Source organism: Ischnura elegans, chromosome 1 (assembly GCF_921293095.1).
Source record: "Ischnura elegans chromosome 1, ioIscEleg1.1, whole genome shotgun sequence".
Lineage (NCBI taxonomy): Eukaryota > Metazoa > Arthropoda > Insecta > Odonata > Coenagrionidae > Ischnura > Ischnura elegans.
The window spans coordinates 47718530-47742691 of NC_060246.1; the positions used below are offsets into that span (position 1 = coordinate 47718530).

The 24162-nt window shown below is 39.9% G+C and overlaps 1 protein-coding gene across 3 annotated transcripts in view; it reads right to left on the reverse strand.

Moving 5' to 3' along the window:
• The window catches only part of LOC124159516 (discoidin domain-containing receptor 2-like), a 562201-nt gene that overhangs the window by 68149 nt on the left and 469890 nt on the right, over positions 1 to 24162 (reverse strand). For all 3 annotated transcript variants that reach the window (XM_046535396.1, XM_046535380.1, XM_046535387.1), the window contains exons 6-7: positions 2886 to 3068; positions 795 to 928 (exon numbers count right to left, since the gene is read on the reverse strand). In XM_046535396.1, coding sequence (XP_046391352.1) covers positions 795 to 928; positions 2886 to 3068 — 317 coding nt within the window. The remainder of the gene's footprint in view (positions 1 to 794; positions 929 to 2885; positions 3069 to 24162) is intronic.

Sequence of the window (24162 nt, forward strand, 5' to 3'; positions counted from 1 at the left end):
AGGGTGTATATTAATCTTGCGATACAGTATTCCCTCGCAATGCCAGCGGTTCCTTTCCAGAGCCCTCAACAAAAATTTAGAACACCAATATAATGAGGAAATAACATTTATTTAGCTGAAATATAATGGAGCCTTCGAAAGAGCAGGAAACTGAAATTGAAAATATTTTCATGCTCATTTCATGTCAGTAGGCTTTAAACGCTTACGAAATTGTACCAGAAATTGGCCGATTACATGGGAGTAAAATGCAATCATGCGCAAATATAATCTTGAAAGCAAACTGACGAATTTATTAAATTAATTCAACGGAGTGAGACTATTCTGCTTTGGCTAATTCAGGTCTTAACAAATAAATGTCTTCCGGCATAATTAAATTATCCGATACTCAAATGATACAATGAACATAAACATTTACGCCGCTAAATCAGAATTATACATTTTCGGTAAAGGTATAAGAATTTTTTTAATCGCAAAAGCATCCAAATATCATGTTGCATACTAATAAAATCGTTTTGAAAGGTTCACACGAGGTCTATATGATGATCTCCAGTGTAATAAAATGATGCATAAAGGAATGAAGTTTGCCGATCTCATAAATGATTACATGGAGTGGACAACTACTATCTAAAATTAAGCCAGAGTGGAATTTCTGAGGTCAATACGGTGGGAGGAAACATTTGGGCTGAGAGCGACGATTCAGGAGGAATGAGTCACGAATCAGACATTCGTCGAAGAACGCGTTTTCCTGAGATGACACTGGCGATGCCGTCCTACGGCTACGCCGCGGCCCTTACCTGAACGCCTCTGGTGTACATGTTGTTGGCGTGCAGATGCAACGTGGAGAACTCTCGCGTCACGTCGAACTCGAATGTGACCTCAAGCGGCTGCCCCGGACGTGACTCGTTCAGCCAACCGACCCAGCGGTTTCCTGGAGATGAAGAAAACGGAAATTAGACGAGGAGAAACAAGGCGGAGTGGACAATTGTAATGTCAACAAACATGCCCAATAGGAAAGATAGTGAAGCGCACCATGAAAATATTAAGTCGACAAGATAAGGTTATAAATAGTAATTACCTTAAAAGCATCCATCCTGATCCTAAAAAAGCCTCAATCCATAGGCTGGGCAAAAACCCATTTTTATTTATTTTTTTATTTTATCAGCTTTATTACGAGAATGAATCCGAAATGTAAAATTTTTCCACAATTGCCATATAAGATTTACTTTTAAATTATATTTCAAAATATTTCTTCACACACTTAACAGTTTTAATTTGATGACGCGGATACTTCTACATAAAAATGATGCCAAATGGGCGAGTGGGTATTTGAAAATCAATCTTTTAACGTACATTAGTCGCTACCTCCAACGCATTACATATTCCGCAGTTAAATTGGAGTTAAGTTTATTCAATGACCGAAAATGGAATCAAAATGTTGTCTATGGAAATTATACCGTAGATTTTCAAGTCAACAAAAGTGAAGCTAAAAACTAAATTCTGGAATGTATATGCACGATTTGAGAATCCGCACGAGTGCTCGCAAAGCTTTAAGTCCTGATGTCATATTTCAGATGTAGAATGTAACAATAGCGCTTGCCTATTCGATCATATGTATCGAATATTTATAAAGAATGCTGTTAATGGAGTAAATTTCAATGATATTTAAATGTACATGTGTGTGGGCATTTAACACCAATAGTGTAATAGGGAAGAGAGAAGATGAAAGCACTAGGCAGTAATTTATCTTACCCATGAATATTACGCATTACGATTTTTATAATGGCAACACGGCTTAAAACGAGATACGCAGTTTTTAGGAAATACTATTGTAAAGGTTTTTCTCGTAGTGAGCTGCTTCGTGCGTATGCGTGAACGCGGGCGACCGTCGAAGACTTAAAAAACACCCGCTCATCTCACTCGGTGTCGGCGTCCTGCGCCTCTCGCGAAATGTCCAATTTTCCTAAGTGAGTAGGCAGTCTCACAAGATGGATGCCCTCCTCCCTCCGTTAGAAGAATGCCGACCGTACCGTGGAATTGGACAGGAGGAAAAGAGTGTTTGGACTTCGTGAGTCGCGGTGGTACGGAGAATCAAGTCGAGTGAGTCGAAAAAAAGTGACTCCATTGCTAATTAGATAGACTCCCTTAAATTTCCGTATTTTTTTTCTTTTTCTTAGCAGATGAAACGATTGTACAAAATATTTATTTTCTTAAGATGCTGAAACGGTGTTCCGTAGAAAGCGGCCTTTAATAAGCTTCGTTATTAATACTTTCAAAAAAGTATTCATAATACTGGCTTTGAATAGGATATTCATGACATCAGAAAGTATGCAGAACGATATTTTGAGAATTTCATTTAAAATATTTCTTTCTCCTTTCGTCTTTCTCATCTCTTAGATCAATGAAGACTACAACATTCTCTGTCCGTCATAACGACGACGCTGTGAGATATAATACAGCCCAAACAAAGGTTTACGCCCTAAGTATGACTATGTTTCGCCCAAAAATCAACAGTTAGACTAAAGGTTGATTGATAAGCTAGGGAACATCAGCAGTTAACAACAATCTGCACTCATTATTTGAAGTTATTTCGTAGGAATCACGAGAGTGTGTACGTTTAAACTTTTTCAGTGTTCGGAAGAAATTTCTTTTCAGATTGTAGTAACAGTATAACCCATTTTGCATTTGAAATGTGAGACTATATTAAGTGTTTGTTTTGGTGTGTGGGAGCGCAAAATATATTTTAAAATATCGTAGCCCGTGATATTATTAAATTCGCAATTAGGAGGCAAGAACTATTCTCAGCAAGAGTGACTTATCACTTAGCTATATAATTGAACTGCTGAATAAGTAGCGCTTTGAGGAAAGGTAATGTGAATTCAACTCACCTTGAGCCCCTTGGCCCTTGAGATCCGGCGTGAAGTGGTCGGCGCCGAATAGGCCGTCGGTCAACTGCCCCAGTCCTCCGGTCATCATCGCCTTGTCAACCACGCCATCGTAGCTCAAGTCCTCAAGACCAGCCTCTGGACTTCTGGCGTCTCCACGGGGCGCCGCGTACGAAATGATTCCCTCTGCAAAGAGACAGATACCTATGTTTAATTTTGAACAACAGACAGGGTTAGGAAGGAAATACTAAAAGTACTAATTCTCATTCAGAAGACACAATAATATAATTATTATGGAGAAAAAAATTCTCGTATTTTTCATAATGAGCCGCGCATATTTTAGAGAACCTCGAATATAAAATAAAACTTACACACAAAGGCATATATGAAGTAAAAATAAGTTTTCGCAATGATTTTATATCACAGTTATTGTGCATTTAAAGTGCAGAATTGCTATTGCTATTGTAAATATCAATACTTCAGACAAATATTATTAATCTCGCAACAAGTTTATAAGATAGATCTAGGTTTTTCAAATCATTGGCATAAACACTAAGAGGCAAGGTATTTAGAATGTCAGTGGAACTTTTATTATAACAAGAAAACTGGGGAATTGGGGGAAAGAGTTTTATTGGGGAAATTAAAAGTTGTTATTTGATAATGCTAGTAATACGCTTCCAACATCTATCGCCTGGTAGTTAAAAAATTGTAATTTTTAAAGACCTTGTAGCCTAATACGACTAGCAGAATACTGATTGCAGAAACATTTAGGAAGGCATGTCAATATCAATTTTCAGGAAAAGAGAGAAAGCATTTATTGGCTTAATTTGGTTAGAGAAATGGTGATTGTTAAACCTATGCGAATAAAACGTATTTACGGAAAAAGTAAAGGGCGCAAAAATATTCGGCTTAATTCTATGAATAACTTTCAATTCTCTCTCATTGTGCATCGTAAATTTACGCTTCGGGGAATAAACATGAAAAATTATCGCGGAAACCCGAGGAAAATGCCGAAGAGTAAAACATTCGGGCTGGATTATCAACCTGCGCCTATATAAGACCTAGGAAGATGACTTATAAATTATGCAAACCCCTACACCCCGGAGAGGATCTATGTCAGAGATACGACAAACACGGCGCCCAAATTTCTAGCCCTAGAGGAACTCCTCCTTTTCTTCTTAGCTCTGAATAAAATGGGCAGGGAAAGAAGATACCATTCACTGCGGAACGATACAAAAGAAGGGGATATAAAGCACCACCATCATCCTTTTCATCCCGGCTCCTGAATAGAAAATTAGTCTGAGGAAGCTTAAAGCGGAATAAAAATTCCTTCATCAAGCACCTAATAAGGGAACACGGACCGGAATTTACGCGGATTAAAATTTTTAACGGAAACATTCCCCCAGCCAGATACAACGACCGGGTCACGTCGACCTCGGCCATATTCATGTCGTCTTGGCTCGTGTAGGGCGGGCGAAATGATGGAGGGAGAAAGAGGAGGAGAAGGAGAATGGGGAGTCGAAGGGGAAAGAGAGAAGGAAAGTGGGAGTGATGAAGGAATGGAAGGGGAAAGGAAAATGAGTGGAAACGTTGAGCCGGAGGATAGAGCGAGGGGTGGAGCTCAAAGGCGTTATTGCGCCCGTTAAACTTTTGCACCAGAGCACTTCTCGGATGATCTGCGAAATTTCTCTACTCTAGACCCAGCTCAATTCCTATAGAGGATCATCCACAATTGGTACGGAGCTCATAACGCACGTTTCTATATTCATAATGCACCCACGAGCGGGGCAAGGAGCCCTCGGCGCGAGACTAGGTTATGAGATCGGGGAAGGAGGGTTGGAGCAGTCTTCTCTACAGAGGGAATATGCATGTTTTCAGACGAGTATTCTCTCTTCCGGACGTCGAGCGGCTCTCGGGGAGGGTGGCTACAAACCCTGGTCTATCTAGCAAGAGGAAGGGCGGGGGAGGGAAGGAAGAGAAATGGGATTTACAGAGGAAATGGAGTGATAGGAACGAGGCACAGTGTTGTGTGTGCAGGGTTTAGCGAGGGCGCGGTATACGTAACGTTGGACGGCAATTTTGAGATTCCGCACGCACTCAGATGGGTGAAGAGGGGAGAGGTAACGAGAGGAAAGAGAAGAGGGTGCGAATAGGGAGTGAAAGAGGAAAGCAATGTAATAATTCCAAGACCTCGCACGAAATCGCTCGTATTATCGAGTGGGGTGAGGCAACAACATGCAGTTTGAGCCTAGGAGAGGTTTACCGTTCCCCCAATAGATCGAAAATCTCGTCCTGCTTCACGGGAAAACGGCTTGGATGTACCTGTTAGGCTGTAGACTCATGGAAAACACTTGTGACACAATTCTCAAAAATATTAAAAGGGGATTTTTTTATTTTTTCAAGTTTCAAAATTAATTATTCAAATCCACTCCATCTTACAGACCAGAATGAATTCAATCCTAAATCCTTCTTCACCCCTCTATCGCCATGATCTTGGTAAATGATATTTAGCATTCAGTATTCATGGAACGGCTTCCACGGAACGATCTTAAAGAATGCTTAGCTTCGGTCATTCTATCGGGTTGATCGAATACCAGGCGACTGTGCCGCAATAAGTTACTTCAGTGACAATTAGAGCTCGACCTAGTAGTGGTCACAGAAAGGAGAGGGGCAGAGAGAAAGTTAGAGGGAAAAGAGAAGAGAAAGAGAAACAGGGAGATAGATAGAGAGAGAAAGGGAGAAATGGAGAAAGGAGGAGAGATAGAGAGAGCGAAACAGTCAGAGAGAGAGAGAGAGCACTTCGGAAAAGCGGTTATACTCAGCCTCCGCTGTTCCCTCCCGGGCAAAGCCGCTTGTTTCCCTCGCTCACATTCCCCACGGGAAATTAAGAACGGAGGCGGGAAGGGGATGGGGGTATTGGGGGTGGCGGAGTGGTGGGACGTAGTGTTGGCGATGGGGTGAGAGATGTATAAACGTATACTGTACCGTGAGAGGAGGAGGGAAGGACATTGTGTTCAGCCCGTAAGGGTGGGGGTGCACGGGAGGGAAGGGAGGGAGGGAGGAGAGGGGGTGGCTTGATAAAAGGGGTGAGGGGAGGCTATAGCGAGGGGAGGGGGAGGAGGTATGGAGGAATGGGGTAGTGGTGGGGGGAGGTTAGGACCACGAATTGGCGGAGGCGAGAGTTTGATCGTATGGCTATAAGGATAACAGGGTTAGTTTTGTTATCTTTCTCTCTCTCTCTCTGTTCCCGTCCTCCTCGAATGAGGGACTCCTCCTCCATTCCTCCCTCACAGGTGACCATCTTCACCGCCGTCGTTTGACACAATCGCCGCGACCCGACGGCGAGAAGCGGCCGCATAATTATTTTAGCCGTCAGTGAGGAGCATTGAGAGCAATTTGGGCGGTCTTTTGAATTTAGACTGGTCTATTCATTTGGGGAAAACTTAATTTCCCAGTCGCTAAGCCGTGAAATTAAAAGCGCACTTGAACTTTAATTTGGGTCAGCCATTTTTACTGTACTACTGCAATTACAAAAGGGACTACGATTCGGCAACAAAATGATTCAAATGATGAAGGTCAAAAATCAAATCTAAGACGAAAACGGGTCAGGATTATTTCCATTGCGAATCTTTCTCATTCTTTCGAGATTAATATTAAACGGAATTCAGACAATTTTATAAAAAAAGCTGAAGGGAGAAATACCTAAATATTGAAACTTTCAAAAAAAGCTATTTTAGAGTATTTATCTTATCAGAGAATTGAAATTACTTTTTAAAGTACTATGATTAATTTTTGCACTTACATATCAATACCTGATAATTATATTCGACATTTAATTGTCCTTTCATTGATAGTCCTCACTTTAATGATTCCACTCAATTTGAAATTGCAATACCCTCTGTGATTATACAAAACATACGAGCAATGTATTAAGATATTTACCGTCTTAGTCATTGCATCTTTCATTTTTTATTACGTTCATTATAACTTTTCTAGATACCTCGGACCAGGTGCCGTTTTTTGCAACTCTAAGGCAAGAAGGTACAATAATAGTGTCTGCCACTTCATAAGAGTACAGGATTCAAGGGTACTCGCCCGAATACTAGGTATCAAATAAAAATCATCTTGAAAATCAGCCAGAGCTACAGGTCCTTTGAACATGTAACAAAATTTGATTTCAAGATAAAACCTTCAGAATCTTTTTCACAAAGCGCATTTAATTACCTTTAAATTGTCAACAATTTCGTAAAAAATATCAATTCAATTGCAGGTTTCTTAGAAAGGACCCTAAATGGAAAAAGACTTTCCCCCTAAGAATCAAACTCGGCCAACTGAAGTAGTCCCACCTCTTCGGGAATTTCACGACCAGAAACGATTTTTTTAGAATGTTTAATCCTTTCTTCGTACACAATTTCTCATTTCCTAGCCCATTCCAACCATTTTAGGGGCGTCGACTTGTAGGCCCCACCGTGACGACATTGGCGTTGAGAAACCCAGACGATTACCCTTTTGCCGCCGCGAAACCTCAACCGTCCCCCGTGCCGGCCGACGCAACTCAGCACATCCCCACGCCACGGGTGGAAGACGAACGCGGCGGCCCAACACCCCCGAGCACCGTATTCCCACTGCCCAACCCTTATGCCAATCTACCCCCCCTCGCAACCCCTTCGCCATGCGACCGGAGTACTTTCAATGCATGTCCAGGGACCGGGGAGGGGGGGAAGGCACAGAGGGGGTTGGCGGAGGCGTGGAGAGAGAAGAGAGGGTAGTCCAGGCCGTTCGTTTCAATTAGAGGAGCAACGAGCCAAAGTCACAAGGGAGATGGAGGTGGGTGGGAGTGCTGGTCTTGGGGATGGAGGGTGGGGAGAGTAGGCCGTGGGGAGGCAAGGTAGGGGGGGGAAGAGTGTTATGTGGAGGGGTGATGGCCGAGAGGGAGTAGCCGTCCGACGCCTGAGTTACGGGGTGAGGAGTTCCTGAGAAGATGGGCGGAGGAGGATTGGTCGCACATGGGAGAAGTGTTTTGCCATTGGATCAAGAACACGAGAGTATCTAGAAAAAAAAGGGGTGAATAAAAGGACACATCACTCCTTCTTGACTGGTCGTATCAGGTCTTCATTTCCTGAAGTATTACTATCAAGGTTTTAAGGTTTCGAAATGTGACGGGAAAAAATTCCGTGAAAAGGAATGATGAAAGTAAAATGAAAAGGTGGGTTGAGCAATTCAGAAGTTCTAAGAAGAGTAGGAGAAAATAGAAGACTAATGAAATCCTTAGGTAGAAGACGGAACATTATAATCGAGTACATCATGGTATACGATGGTCAAATACAGATTGTATTAGAAGAATAGGTAAAAGGATAGGCATTGATGGGCCACGAATGAGATTCGTAGAGGTGATGATGGATGTAAAGCAGAATTATGTAAGTGTTAAAAAATTAGCCGATAGGAGGATTGAGCGGAGAGCTGCATCATTCTATTTACGATTGATTGCTGCTGATGATGCTGATTGTACTTTTAACACTAATTCTATCTTCTAGAAATTTTTAGAGCACTTAGCTGAACAAATACCTACCCCCATTTTCATAATAGCCGGGCTATCAACTGTGGAAATTGTGTACAAATACCTCAGTCACTCAATCACTGTCTCAACCTGAAGGTTGTTAGGCATCGTTGAGGGGAGAGGTTATTCAATACCAACTGTGAGACACAGAAGTGCAAATTATGCTCAGCATGTCTGGCTAATTCCTTACCTGAGGCTACTTTACGTGGCGATGAATAACTCTACACTTATTATGAGGTACAATATTCATATTTTACAAATTTCCAGAGCAAAGTACAGGTATTAACTATTATCCACCAAACCTGATAGGTCTGACTGAACGTAAAATTAGTCTAATATCCTCTCACAAATGACAGAGAAGCGGATGTTTAATGGCAAGAATATGCGTTTCTTGGCACCTTTTGAGTGAATATAATGTGTGCATGTTTGAGGTAATACTTGAAAACCCATAGCATCTTACTCTGGTGCAAAAGAAAATAAATTTACAGACAATAGAACGTAATCACTATTTGCGCGCAGGCTCAAAATATCCCAAGAAATACACACCAAAATATACGTGAGCCATATGCAATGCCTTTGAGTTGAACGATAAATCATCGATTCATATTTGAAAGCAGTGAAACGGACCCAAAAAACAACTACTATTCCACAAACTATTGCACGTCAAGCAAATATAAGCCGATTTAAAAAAATCCCAGAGCTGATAGAAGCATTAAAGTGATGAAAATTGGTAAAGCGGATTTCAAGCCTTCTGTGTTCGTTTCGAAAGGCAAAAAAATGAGCATCTCTCTGATAAATTCCGGAATGAATGTTCATTTGCAAAAAGTATTAAATTAAAGCAAAAACTGTTTATCCAAAAATCTGCCTGAGATGCTTGAATGCACGGGCGTATAAAAAAAATCGTTAAAATTGCATGATTAAAAGCAAACGTCAATAATGTTAATCTTTCTGCATGATGGCAATGATCGGATTTCGGCCGTTTGTCTTTCAACGCATTGTTTTGAATAATCAAAATGCTTGGTTATTCAACGTAAAATATATAAATACATAAATGTGACAAATGACAAAAACACATTCAGGGATTTTAAACATTTTTTGCTTTAGACAAGTGCCATAAATAGAGTCCTTTAATCTAGGATATGCACTGGAGGGCAGTCGTCTATTTAAAAACCCGAGTCATCCACTAAATGAGTGGACTATGGCGCTGGCTGTCCTCGGAAAGGGAGAGTCACGGCATAAGTTCCAGTTCCTTCAAAAAATGAAAAAGTAAACTCCACATTGCGACACGATATTCCGGGAGCTGAAACTTGCCGGGTGAAGTTTTAAATGGATGAGATATGAGTCCTTAATATCAAACAAGTGAGCGGAAACATGAAATCCCTTTCAGCTTATGATATGAAATATTTCCAACTAAAAGAAAAAAAATCAGTTGGTGGCTATTTCCGCCTAAAAAGTCAGCTAAAAGAAAACGGCGGGAACAAAGGTAAAATATTTTGCTCTGTGTTCAACTTCTATTTTTATGACATGGAAATGGAAATGTCAAGGCTTAAAAATGGATAAAAAAAGAAAGTTTTATTTGCTTTTTACGGCACTTTATAAGCTAACCTAAGCTAATTTTATTGCCTATAAAGCCTAATAATCGTGTAAACCGAGGATAAACTGAAAATAGCTGGTATATACCATTAGCATTAGTACAAAAAATAGCTGGTACAATAACCATTAAACCACAAAATGAATACAGTTTCTCCTATTTACACTACAAAACATAATAAACTATTTCATCACTGATTGTGATCATTCAGCCCGTAAAAACCCGTATAAACGATGCAGAAACTGGCAGTTGACATTGCTGATAAAATTTAAGAAATTTGAATGGGCATATTTGCAATCGCTATTCTAATAAGTTACCATAGTGTATTTACTTTATCATTAACGGAGTCAACAAACTCGATCTTCCTTCTTAAAAGATTTCCTGAAAAGACGATTTAATGATGAAATAGATTTTTAAAAAGCAAAAATTCCATTCGTATAATATATGCAGGCCACAATCATTTTTCTGTTAAATTTTAATCGATCAATGGAGTGATATCACAATTGTGCTTAAAATTTCACTTTGGGATATGTGGAAATATTGCTCAAATAACCAGAGTTAGAGCGAAAAGTTACACCATTCGTTTATTCGAAGTAATTTGTGAGGATTTCGCTCATTTTAAAAGCAAGGCAAAACTTTCGATACGCATCAGATTTTTCTTGTTTCTAAGATGCACAGATTAACATATTTTGGTCATTCTCCAATCAATAAGTTCTCTTTTCACTCCTTTACTTGCAGTGAACTCGACAGGTGAAAAGAATACACAAATGGAAAAGTAAGTAGGCTTCAGTAAAATACTTGTCTCGACCTTATCTCGTATCATTTCCATGCTTAACGGGCAAAATAATTTACGACAGTACCGCAATGAATCCGTTGGAATCCTCGAATTCAACCCTATCTATAGCGGATGCCGAGCCGTTAAATTTTCAGCGCCACCCGCGACCATAAACTCCTGTACTGCAGCCCAGTGGCTTTCTCAGACGAAAATATTTCTTTCCGCTCTCCTCAGGCACCACAAAACTCCCAGTATCTCTCTGCCCATCACCACAAAAACCAATGATTTCTGCCGCGAAACAGTCCAGAGCCACTGTTCATTCAATCCTACGGGAGCCCGCCTGTAACGGGAACAAAAATGAGGAAGATGGAACGGAATTTTTTTTTTGCGACGCACCCACGGCATTTATATACGTGATTCACAGTCCGTCATTCGCGGTTCCTCGCGGATGTCCTAATGGAGATTTACGACTCGCATGCCGAAGCGATGCATGGAGGGATGAGAGCGGTTCTACACCCCACAGACACACTCGTGCTGCCTCGTTACCACCGAAAACCCTCGCGTTCGCCTCGTGCAGCGTCCTCTCTCCCCCTCAAAGAGCTATCGTATGACCATTGCCAGCCCATCGTCGAGGAGTTAACCCGCGTGCGGCCATTGTCTCCTCGTTAGCGCCGGATAGAAAGAAGGGCCGTAAAGAATTGAGTGCCCCACACCGTCGTGTGCCCATGTCATCACACCGTTCCCAGACACGTAACAAGCCCGATCCTCCTTGAGTCCAAAGACTTTTATTGCTACAGCAAATTTTATTCATCTCAAAGGGGTAAGATAAAAATAGTCATTTGACGAGTAATAAATTGTGAATAAAATGATGCATTTCATTCTCATAGATCGGGCTGTTAGTATTTTTCATTATATCTTAACTGGGATCGTTTATTTTGATCTAATATTTAAATATATGCTATGACGTTGATACAAGTACGAGGAAAAGGATTCTGAAATAATTATAAAGAATATATCTCATTATTTTAGTACATCAATGCTATTTAAAATATGAAATAGCTATTAGCCTCAGTAATGATTGTTTTAGCATATTGATAAATTAAATATCGATGGTAGGCTTTAATAATTTCTGGTATGGGATGCTTGTTACTTGTTTCAAGTAAATGAATGCATTTCGTCGTAAGAATAAATCCGGTAACATATCTCTTTTGTACTTTTAGGATCAAATAATTGAAATAATCGTATCGAATACTTCACTGGGTATCGTTTTATCTCCATACATATTCGATCATTTAAAACTACATACTATCGCACAGACTATCGCAATAGAATCATTACATTCCAATGCAAGAGTACTGTTCAGAAATGCAGCCTGCTCTAAATAATCATATTTTCCATCAGTGCACACTAAATGGGTCAATTATTAACCAATAATTACAACGAACAGTGTGATACAGTGTAATGAACGATAATAACAGAATAATTATTTATACACTTTGGCATGTCATGGCGGGAATAAATATTTCAATACATTCCCTACATATAAAGGTTAGAAAGAAGAGGTATTTTAAAAGCCAGTTTCACACCAATAATAATTGAAAATCGAATCACTCACAATCCAAAAAAATCATGATCCGAATTAAACGCCACTTTATCCGAGAGAATTATAAGCCGCGGTCAATGGATACTATGAAAATACTTGGGAATGCAAACCACTCATCCAGACTAGACTGAGCTAGCGTCCCTTGTACGCTTCATTTATGAGCTATTAATGGCATCATATACCGCATTTTAACCGAAGCGTCCTTCTGTGATACGCTTAGTCCCACAATTTTGTAGTGCCATTGCAATGCGGTCGCCATATCATGTGTTTTATTGACTTGATGGAGATGAGTCTCCATGCTAAAGTTTGAATATACCGAAATAAAGGGAATTGAGCGGAACATCGAAACCGCCTTCGACGGTCATTCAGATAAAAACCGCTCTCTGAGGGTAGCAGATGTTCGAGGAAGCTCGGGTGGAGTAAAACGAAGCGATATGCTCGCGAGCAGTATAAATTTTTATGACCCCCACCTCACAGGATCCCATCCAAATTCTCAGTGCCCTTTATTTTGATTTCATGTATTGCCAATGGAAGTACTTCATACGAGCCCATTAATCGCATAGTGCTCGAATACAGTCACACCCGGAGAATATGTACCAATTTTTCTGATGCGTCTCGATTAAGACGCGTTTTACAACTCACTGAGTTACGCGTCTCCCACAAGCCTGTACTTTTAGCTTTACCGGTGGGTGTATAAAACCGATTCGCGTCACACACGGTACGACAGGGTTTGTTATTTATTCGAGCGTCGCCAGCAGTGAGGTCTATTTTGGTTCAAATTCTTTTAGGGCTTTTATGCGATCAAATTACGTGATTCTGAGTTGCGTGGTGTGCATGTCTCTAGATGACGTATTAGGGTGTGGTCAAGCCATAAGATTGGCCCTCAGGACAGTGAAAATATAATTGCGGATATGCATCTGCCAATGAAAAATACGTCTGAACACAATCATCCTTGGATGAATCATGACTAAAGACTAAACAAGTGCCAAATATCTCCAAGGATATTCTGATTTCTTTACCGTTGGAATATGTGCAATAAGCACCGGTAGAATATGACTTGCTGGCTCTGAGGTAATTATGACATCTACCATGGTATGAGAGGTATAGTAAAAGCTTGGACTTCAGCAAGTATAATGAGTAGTGTTACGTAGGCATGGATAGAGGCCTAAGAAAACCAACCAGGTCCCAGCACCAGATTTAACCTTCGAGGGCTGCAATTCAAAGAGTTTTATATCCACCAATAAAAAATAGGAGAAGAAAATAAACTTTTGAATTTCCCATTACGGATGAACACGTAACGTACGGTGCTATATCCTTCGAGGGCATAATGCAGTGAGCTGGGCGGCACGATCGTATAAATACGGGTTTTGTACTCTCCCATAATTCTCTCAGGAAGCGAGTAGGACATGGGTTACATATTCATGAAAATGCAGTTTACTTCGTAATATATAAACCAAATAATGACACTATCGCAGAGAAATTCATCACCAAAATATCATTCAGAATTGTATGATACAAAACTTGGATAGTCATTAATAAATTTGAAGATTATAGTAAATACAGTAGACGGTGAATACTAATTATTGAAAAAAATTAAAACTATATCGACTAAGTGCAAGCTGGAAGTTTATTAGCAGCATCTGAAAATAAAAAGGGATTCTGAGATAGAATCGAATATAAACTTCAGCATTATATTTTTCTTCTGCGAAACTAGTGTGTGCGAAATGAAAATGCAATTAGAATTTAAATTACTGAAGAGGGTAATTCCAGTTTGTTAAGGTTAATGAATGAAATAAATCCCAATATTTCGAACCAGGTTTGTGTAAATGATCCGGCTCAAATGTGACCTCGGTAAGTATCCGGCAGGCAAATAATCCATAAATTAATAACGCTATAAAAATAAGTTTATCGACACATTTAAGGGAACAAAAATATTTTTATCCTACTCTGCGATTTGAAATTTCTTTCCGACTCAAAAAGCTTGAAAGATATATGAATGCAGCGAGATTGTAACAAACATTCCATGGTAGAGAAACATAAAAATTATGGGCTCTTGATAAATAAAAACGAGTTATTTAAATGATATACTAAATTCGGTCAGAAAAATGCATGGCAAGAGAATATGCAGTCCTTTTTGTCAAGAGCTGCCTACAATAATCTAATTCGTTCGAATAGTTAGAGAAATGTTGAAAGTGGTGAATTACTAGATTCATTCGCGGGATTTAACCAAAATTTAATTTAATAGAAAAGTAATGACAAATACTCATCATTATTCCTCTTATGTACCTCTCCAATCATATTATGATGGGAGAGGTACATAATATTATGCTGAAAATTAAAGTTTGTAAAATATCCTGCTACAAAAATGTTCATAATAAACAGAAATTGAACTTCAAACTATGATTTACTTACATGAAGGATAATCTAAATGTGAATATCGAACGTTCATAGGTCAATTTACTCCATCAAAATTTCTCTCTCTACTGACGTCGAAATTCTGACTTGAGCCCATCTAGACTAAATAATCGATCTTTAATATGGAATTAAAGTCCAACGAGAGATTTGAACATGCGCTAAAGCATCTGTGGGAGGACTTAAAGAGTATTTTGGAGCGCTTATTCTGACATCCGTAAATCGCTTCTCATCTCCTTAGGCACGATAATGCCTAGCGTGGGGCGGCTAAGGATGATGGGTCGCAAGTGAAGACGCCAAAGTCGAGGAAAGGACAGGACACAAAAATAAGGATGGAGTGGGCGGACGGAAAGAAAGGGAGGCAAGTTCGCCGAAAAGGGTGATCCTAGCAAATTGGACCGAGCGGTAGTGATCTCTTAAACTCATTATGAACGCCTCAGATGACGTTGGGAGTAGGTAGGTGCTGCAATCACGTAATGGCACTGCCCATATTAGTCGTTTGGTTTCCACCGCCTTTAACTTTAGCTACCTCATCATCCTGCCCCCTCTCCTCCACCCCATCAAGTGGGGGTGTGGCGAGAAGGAGGGTGGAGAAGGTTGGGGGCGCGTTGCGAAGGTTTGCCCCCACTTCCACACCGCCCCCGACCGACCAGCTCCTCCTCGCCCTCTCCCTGGACATACCCCGCCGCTCCTCCAGCTCTCCCGACCGCCTAAAACCCCGCAGTCCGCCCCTGCCGCCCTCCCGAAGCCCCCCAAAGAGAACTTGCCTAATGAAAGGCGCGGAGTGCGGCAGGGCCGTGGGGTGGGCGATGGGAGAGGTGGTGGCACCAAAACTTCGTGGAGTTACAACTCGATGGGCGACTCATTCGTCGACATTACTAATACTCGCCCCCATCCTCCTAGCCCCGAAGTCGTCGGCCTTGCGCCCTCTTCATCCTTTCCAGCTCCTCACCCGCCTCTCCTCTGCCCCACTCCGCCCTTCTAGCTTGCTCCTGGCTTCACTGAGGGTGCGGGGGAAAAGGGGGGGGGGCAGAGGAGCCAAAGTCCCTCATCAGAGTCTCACATACCTTAATATATGAAATGGCTTCCGAAAAGTATACTTACGTTTTTGACGGTAGCAGACTTTTAAAGTTCATTTAATTCGGGTACAAATTGTTTTTTTTTTTTTACAAAAAGGCGAGCTGCGCCCATATTAAAGTTAATGGGGACTTTCATGATGTTTTATTACATCCTATATTATCATCCTATAGAGGGCCTTTGAAACCCTCATGTTTCGTAAACAACTCATTTGAGTCTCGAAGACCTGCCTGCCGAAGATGTGAAAGTCTAGAGTTAGGAGCTATATACAAATTAAGGCAAATCAAAAGACATGGCGAGCACTAATAGTTCACTATTTTGGCGACAATTTTCTTTCGTTTTGTCACTTACAGAGTAAATACAGCTTAATATAATATAATAATAATAATAATAATTTTATTACTCCACACACAAATTACATGACAATAACAAATTTGAGTAATTTTAGGTAGCCGCGAAGGATAACCTGTTTGAGGCTACCATCCAAAATAATAATATTTATGCTTTACATATAGTGTTCATTTTGTGCTACCTTGATAATCTATGCAACCAAAGTTTAAGTGCGTACATGAAAAAAAACAACTAAAGTACTATTTATAATTCATTTACAACAATATTTGTTCTACACTTTCTTTAGTGAGAAGCCAAGAATGTACATTTTGAAAAAACTTTTTTAAAGACTTTGAAATAAAACATGACTGTGGTAACAAATTAAAAACCTTTGGTCCTACGTACAAAAAACATCTTTTAAACAAAGTCAAATTTGGCTTACCTGGATTAATAGCAGCAACGAGTGGAATAGCAACACGATCAATGAGGGAGTTTTATATTTCAATAGATAAACGGTTACCTTCAAAGTATATATTACGGCCATTACACTGTGCAACCATAGCATTGGATAATTAATATCATAAACAATTTAAAAATATGTGGAAGTTCGTCATGTAGGGGTCGTTGCGATAATGAATAAAGTGACCTCAGGGAAAAAGAGAACGTATTTTGCAAGCGAGAAATTAATACATTATTAATTATTAACCATATTGGATAACTGGAGTTTAATTACAAACCTAATTGGCTCATTAGGCACAAAATATCTGTGTAAAATCAACTGAAGGCCTACTAATTAATCTAGCTGCGTAAACAGTAAATAAAATGTGGTAATATTTCTCTCCTCTCCCTTGAGAACTCCCCTCACCTAAGTAATATCTACTGGTAGGACCCTCCCCATAACTAATCTTTTACCAACTCTGCGTCTCTTCTTGACCTCCCTTAGCCTTCTCCTTGACAAGTTCCAGGAGCCAAGTCCCAGTGGAGAGGTGAGCAAGATTGGGAGTGCGGTGGAAAACTCTGGATGGCAAATGTGGCCGTGGACCTTCGCAACTCCCTCTCCCAACTGCTCCTCCTTCAAATCCCGCTCCTCCCCCTTTCCACTCCCGCACTTGTCCTTCCGCACACCCTCGACTTCTTCCTCCAAACTCCTTAGCTTTTGAGTCGGATCGGAGCGACGCCAGTAATGAAAGGATTAATCTTCGAATCAGTAACTTCCCTCGCGTGCCGCCAAAGTTGATGGCCTGCCTCACGCTCAACAGTATTCTCACGGTTCTCGGCGAGTTACGGACGAGAAACCGGCCTGGTTGGGTTATCTTTACATCCTTAATGCAATTATTTGACCTTGACTGAATTCGTCCCCTAAATTCCGGAGGACGGCTTGAGAGCTCCGGAGATTTTATCAAGGATTGTAAAAGATATTGTGAGATTGTTATATGAAATTTAGCCTAATTTGTAGAAATTCCTTTAAGAATTTAAATTTATTTAACGTTTTACACGACTTTTAAATATATATTTAAACCCACTGGCCCTTAGAAGATCTTTTTTTATTATCTACCAAAATTATCCCGCGCGGCGAGAGAAACATCCGTCACGAAATATATTTGGCAGCAAATTATAAAAAAAAATGTTCAGCCCACCCACTAGCACCGAGCATATTAACTCCATACATATCAAATAAATCAAATAAAAACGACGTTGGATCAATTTTCAACCCGAAGTGCAGTATTCAAGAATTAAATTCTTGAATTCAAGTTATTCAAGATTTTTGAATCTTAACTCAAAATGACTTTGTGGGCATGGGAAAATCATGCTATTACCACGTGCATACGTGACTGGATCTGGTTTATCTTTTATTGTCCATAAAAAAGAAATGAAATCAAATCAGTATGAATTTTGTTTTCCAGTGTGATTTAACCTACTCTTTGAAAATTATTTACTTTGCAACTGTCAAGAGAGAATTAGGCTTAGCTATTTCCACAATAATTTATTCACTTGCGACCGGTTTTAATACATTTGAATAAATTATTGTGGAACAACCTTAAGCCTTATTCTTTCTTGACAGTCATGAAGGAGTTCCATCAAGTAACGCCCTAAACCATTGCATTGATATACTTTGAAGGATAGTGAGGGATGTAATGATTTCCTCGAGTACGATGCTGATGAAATTCGGTTTCCAAGAGTTTCCAACCGTGTCATAGTTTTGCTAGGGAGCGTCAGCTGTAACAGGTTGGAAACCCGAATTTTAATGAGCAGGCAAACTTCCAAGTACTTTATTGACTTCAATATATTCAATATTGAATTTTCGGTAGTTAATTATTAATTCTGGAAACACCCACACTCTATTCATCACCTGTACCTACCGGAATTAACACGACACATATCATTATTTTAGGGTATCAGTATATCCAGAATAATGAACTCCTACACATTTCCATGCCTAAGCAAACGTGTTACTATACACTCTACAAAACTCACCCAACAATCTAACGCAGGTCCTTTTCTTTCATACATTATCATTTCTAATCTTCCGTTTTCACGCTGAACTTTGTTTACCGTCATGGTTTCTATTCGTAGTAATCCTAAATTTGTGCGTCAAATAGTAAAAATCATAACTTCTCTCGCTGTCTTCATTACGAGAGAATGTATTCCAAAAACTTTTAGCGTCGTAAATTATTGCGTCGCAGGGTATACTTTCACGCTAATTACTCTTTAATTTTCTACGGTACACGTTTAATTAATTAGTGAAATTAACATGTGATTATGGGCCATATAAAACGATACGAAACTGAGTTTGTTTTGTTTTTGATCCAACAGCATATTAAAAATAGCAGAGTGCCATAAAAAATGGTGCTACATTACCGTAATCCTGCATAAAGATTTTGAGAGTCCTCATTCATCTATCTTCTTTGGAAGAGTTGGGAAACAGATATTTCTTGTTTTAATTATTTTACACCACCTTGGCACTACCCCAAAAATAATGCACAGAGAAAATAAAACGACGGCGAGGCTCTCCATATGCAATTTCATAACTCCCTAAATGTGTAAAATTCAGTTTCTCCCTCGAAGTACATTTCTCGACAACCGATGTCGGCAAAAAAAAATACCGGGCCGGCATCAAAAGAATATTTTCACTCGAGGAACGATCCGAGCGAAAACGTGAGCTCGAGCATCGCCACTCAACCCGCTTATGAGCGGACTAACGTCACCAATCTGTACCGCCGAGGGACACAGAAACGCTACTCGTCATAAATGAGAAATGCTCATGGTTCAATCATCCCGTTTCGCGGACCGAACAAAAGGCGATTTGTATGGAAGAGCGGAATGAAAAGAGAGAGCGTGGGAGGGGTGAAATGGCTATGAAGCCGGACAGTGTCCGACCCAAAAATATGTCCGAGGCCTCGGGGTACGGAGAGGATGGGAACGAGAGAGAGAGAGGCTAGTTGTGCGACAAGGCGCAAGCGGCGCTAATGTCGCTCCGCTGAAAAACGCCAGCGCGTGGGCGAACAGCCGAAATATGCGAACGCACATCCGCGTTAGATGCAAACACTGTTACACAGCGTCCTGACATCCTTGTTGTCTCCGCGTTATCCAATCGCTCGGGCGTTCTCTGTGCGTGCACTTTGGTCCTACTAGCGCAGCCGACCGACGGGGCTCATCTACGTGTACTTATTAGCCCACTGAACAATGAAGGCCTTCGATCTACGATTGTTTTCCGGCAGAAAGACAGCCATAGGGTTTGACCTTCTGTAATGAAACGTATGGCCAGAATGGGTTTCGTGCCCGCGGGACATGAAACATTTTAACAGCAAAAAAATCACGCAGTTTGCGGGACGCAAATATGATCGTGAATTCAATAAAAGGACGATATTTCCTCTTTTTTCATTTTTCTCTTATTTTTCAATACTCGGTGGATTTAAGCGTTAGTATTGGCAAATTCTTCCGCAGGGATTGCATCGGTGGTCGGAAGCTAAAACTCATCATGGACGTGTTATTAAAAATCAATTAAAAACTGATTTCAATTCCAGATAAGATAATCTTGTATTTTATGGACTCTTTCAAACCCTAATTGAGAATGAAAAATCATATGAACAACGAAACAGCTATTATAAAAGGTAAACTGCTACTCACCTGAGAATAACATAGTGCAACAGAAATCTACCATACTTACTTCATGCGCTCACTCCATATAAGGGAGAAGATTATTATTATTACTGGTACTTTACTTATCACTCGTGCTTATTCCTCTTTTTATAGAGATCTATTAAAATGAATTAACACTAGGTAAGTAACGATAATTAAGATTATTATGATATATTTGAAGCGTATTAGAAAATTTTATAATATAATATTTCCTTTATTTTCACCATAACCGCTTATTAGTCATTATCCTTGTGATGGGTCCATATGTTTGGTGCCAATACTATGCATTGTAGGCAGATTCTAAAGAATGAAGTGAAAATTTAATATTTAGTGATACATTCTCGTTACATGCGAGAAATTAAGGCTATGTAGCAGTAATATCATACGGGTGCCAACTGGGCTGAGTCATATTTAGTTAATTTTTATCGAAGTGGTGCTACCTTTCGTTCGCCAATGGATAATTAATCATGCCGTAATATTGAAAAGTCTTTGATACTTTTTTTAATGCGCTGCAGTCATTGATGCTAAAAAATAGTGCCCGCATTCGGTAGGTAGGTAATTACACCCATTTTGATTCCTATGGATAAAAACATACAGGAAAACATTTCCCATTGTTCATTTTTGTGTTTCCCAGAATGGACTCGAATAAAACATTAACAGCTGGAATAGGAATAAATAAATGAATTTCCATGAGGCTCGTATTGGTAAAATGTTATGTTACACCATGAATAGACTTAAATTACGATGCCTCATGGAGTGAGTGCAATGATGTGCTGAGATTTTTCCACTGGTTTTTAAAACTGATTTTTATAGCACCAAAATTTCAATGCAGACGGTATTTTAGTTAGTCTAAAGCCGTCACAGGCATTCTTCATTATCATTCAAATAAACTACTTCCACAGGTTATCATGGAATATCATGATGTAAATAGTATACACGAAACAGCGTACTAAAATCAGGTTCCACGAAAATAATCCTTATGTTCCAGTAGTAATAATTTGATACATCATGTACCGAGTATATCTTGGACCAAAGTAAGAGCCATAAGAGAATATAAAACGATGGAAATATATGAAACTTCTCTAATACAGATGAGTTACAGTAATACCCAAATTTTAAAGCAAAAATCCATTGCTGCAATTTCTACGTATTCAAACCACTGATAAATTCAATCCTGTAAATATGGGCGGAGAAAAAGCATAAAGTGACGCTCAATTGGACGATTTTGGATCTAGTTAAATAAAACTTCTAAAATATCGTTGCTCTACGTTAATGGGTAGCACCGGTTTATGCGATTTTCGCTACCAACAATAAGTTTTGTCATCAATCTTAAATGAATTTGAAAGCCCCAGCTTTTGGCCGCGGTGAGTTATGGAAAGGACGTCGTCCCTTCATTGACATCATTGAGGATGGAGAGCATGGATGGATCGGCTATGCATTTTTCCAGTGGTGAGATGAATTTCCATTGGATCAGAATCAAATTTCTTCGCTACTTCGTTGGCAATTCTACCTGCTATTTATTCAATTTCCTCTCCATTCTTATCTTCTTGCTCACGTTTCTCATCCCCTGTTTCGCGCATCTAGAGAACGTAAGATTTGCGATGACTGTACGTACATAATGAACAGGGTAGTTTTTTTTCTTGTGATTTGCCAGGAAACAGAATTGTTCTACTAAAATGTTGACCTCTCTGCGAGTGACGTAGCTAGCTCACAACCTTACCAGGGACGGGGCAGAGGAAAGGGATGAGCAAGGTGAGGGTGGGAGTTAAAAGATCCAAGAGGAAGGGGAGAAGAGAGGATTGAGGTAAAAATAGCGAGACAAGGCAGCCATCTCCAGGCTACAGTTTCCACGAATCTCCCACGAACTGCTGCTGCAGACTTGCAGTCATTCTCCCTTAGGACTTTCTAGAAACCTCGCGGAAGCCCTCTTCGCTCTTGCTACCCTCATGGTTCGCTTTCCCTAATTCCTCCCTTAACCATCATGTCAAGTGCAACTACCCTTCATGTAAGGGAGATGGCGTTCATCCCGGGAATGGAGAGTGAAGACCCGGGGCTATTAGTTCCCATTTTCACTATTAAACAGTTAATATATCAGCTGAGAGTACGTGAGGAAAACCCTGGCGAGGTTTATTTACCATCCTACATTATGCATCTATGCATTAAAGTTGTCATCTGGCTAAGCCTAATAAAGGAGGGAAAGCAAATTTATTGACCACGAAATCGATTTTTATTCATTACAATCAGTTTGGCCGTCATGGCCCCGGTCTCGGTAAGAGCACAATTCAATAAACATCTCGTAGATCGTAGGGAAAGATAAGATAGGCGAAAAAAATTGTCTCATCCAGCCATTCTCTCGCATGTTTAAAATAAAAAATATTAAAGTATTCACCAAATACTCTTGAGTTAGTGTCGTCATTTGATCACCGGTTAATTAAATCATTAAGGAGATCCGCTCATACAGGAAAGTTGTCGCTTTCAGGAGTGAAAAAAACTGCGAACTCAGGGAAACCAACGTGCCAGCCCAAGGAGTAGCGGAGAAGCGGTGATCCGCTCTGAGGGATTTCGTGACGTAATCGACTCACCAGCGGAAGGGCATAGTCCATAATTTTTTCGCAACGAATAATTTAAAATTTAACCATAGGAATAAAAATAAAACAAAAAATACGATTATCTTAACTTATAAACCCCAAATAAATAGAGAATTTAAACTAAAATGGCGAACGAGCCCTTTACGAACTACGCCGAGGAATACTAGAAAATCAAGGTTCTTAAAGTAAAGGTTGCCTCATTCGCGACTCGGGCTCCCATTGGCTTGACGTCACGGTAGACCCAACTTCCAGCGCCATTTCAAATTCTAGCCTTTCCGCGGGCCTAACTGCTTACCGCGGCGAGTTCTTGAATTTACCCTCTATCGAACACTATAAGCCGAATTTTAAATTGAAGGCCGATTTATGAAAATAATGATGATAAGATTTAAAAAAAGATAAATTCGTGTATTCAGACGCCATAATTTCCTGATGAAGTGATGAAATGGGAAGGTGTGCGAGTTGATTCCGTGTCCACACTTCCTTCCTGTAACTCTCAAAACACTGTTTTCCTTGCTACTTCCGCAATATAATTTAAACTTAGATTAATATGGCTGGGAGGAAAATACGCAAAAACCAAATTAGTTGCTTCAAAAAATTACAGTTCTGCAACTTTTTAAATAGAAATTATGCTCGTTTTCATTCTTCGCCGGGCTTTGAAAATACAGACTGTCCCAAGGGTCGTGTGTCATTTTTGACCTGTAAATTTAGTAACTTTGCATGGAGCAATGTTCATTAAAATTAGCATATGTACTTATGGGAAAAGGTCCTAAGTTTTGTTGAGTGTAAAAATTTTTTTACAATTTTGACCTTTTGACCTCACAATGTGGGTCCAAACCAAAATTTGCCTTAATTTCAATGTTTAAAAAATCGAGATAGAAAAAAGTCTGAATTTCATTGACCAAGATGACTATTCTTAGGTTTTCGGACACGAGAAACCCGAAAATAATACTTTTATTCACGAAAATTCAACTGTTGACCCAGTAAGGTCACCGTCAAGGTCATAAAGGTGGCAAAAAGAATAGTATACCAACAAAGGTGTCGATCCATGGGTTTTATAGAGTGCCCAAGTCATTGGTAAAGTCCAAAAACCCTTATTATTCACTAATTGACCTCCGAGGGTCACAATGGGGGTCAAAGGTCATAGAGTTAAACGTCGGGCCATCATGACAACCAACGTGTCAAACCATGGGTTTTGAAGGGTGCCAAA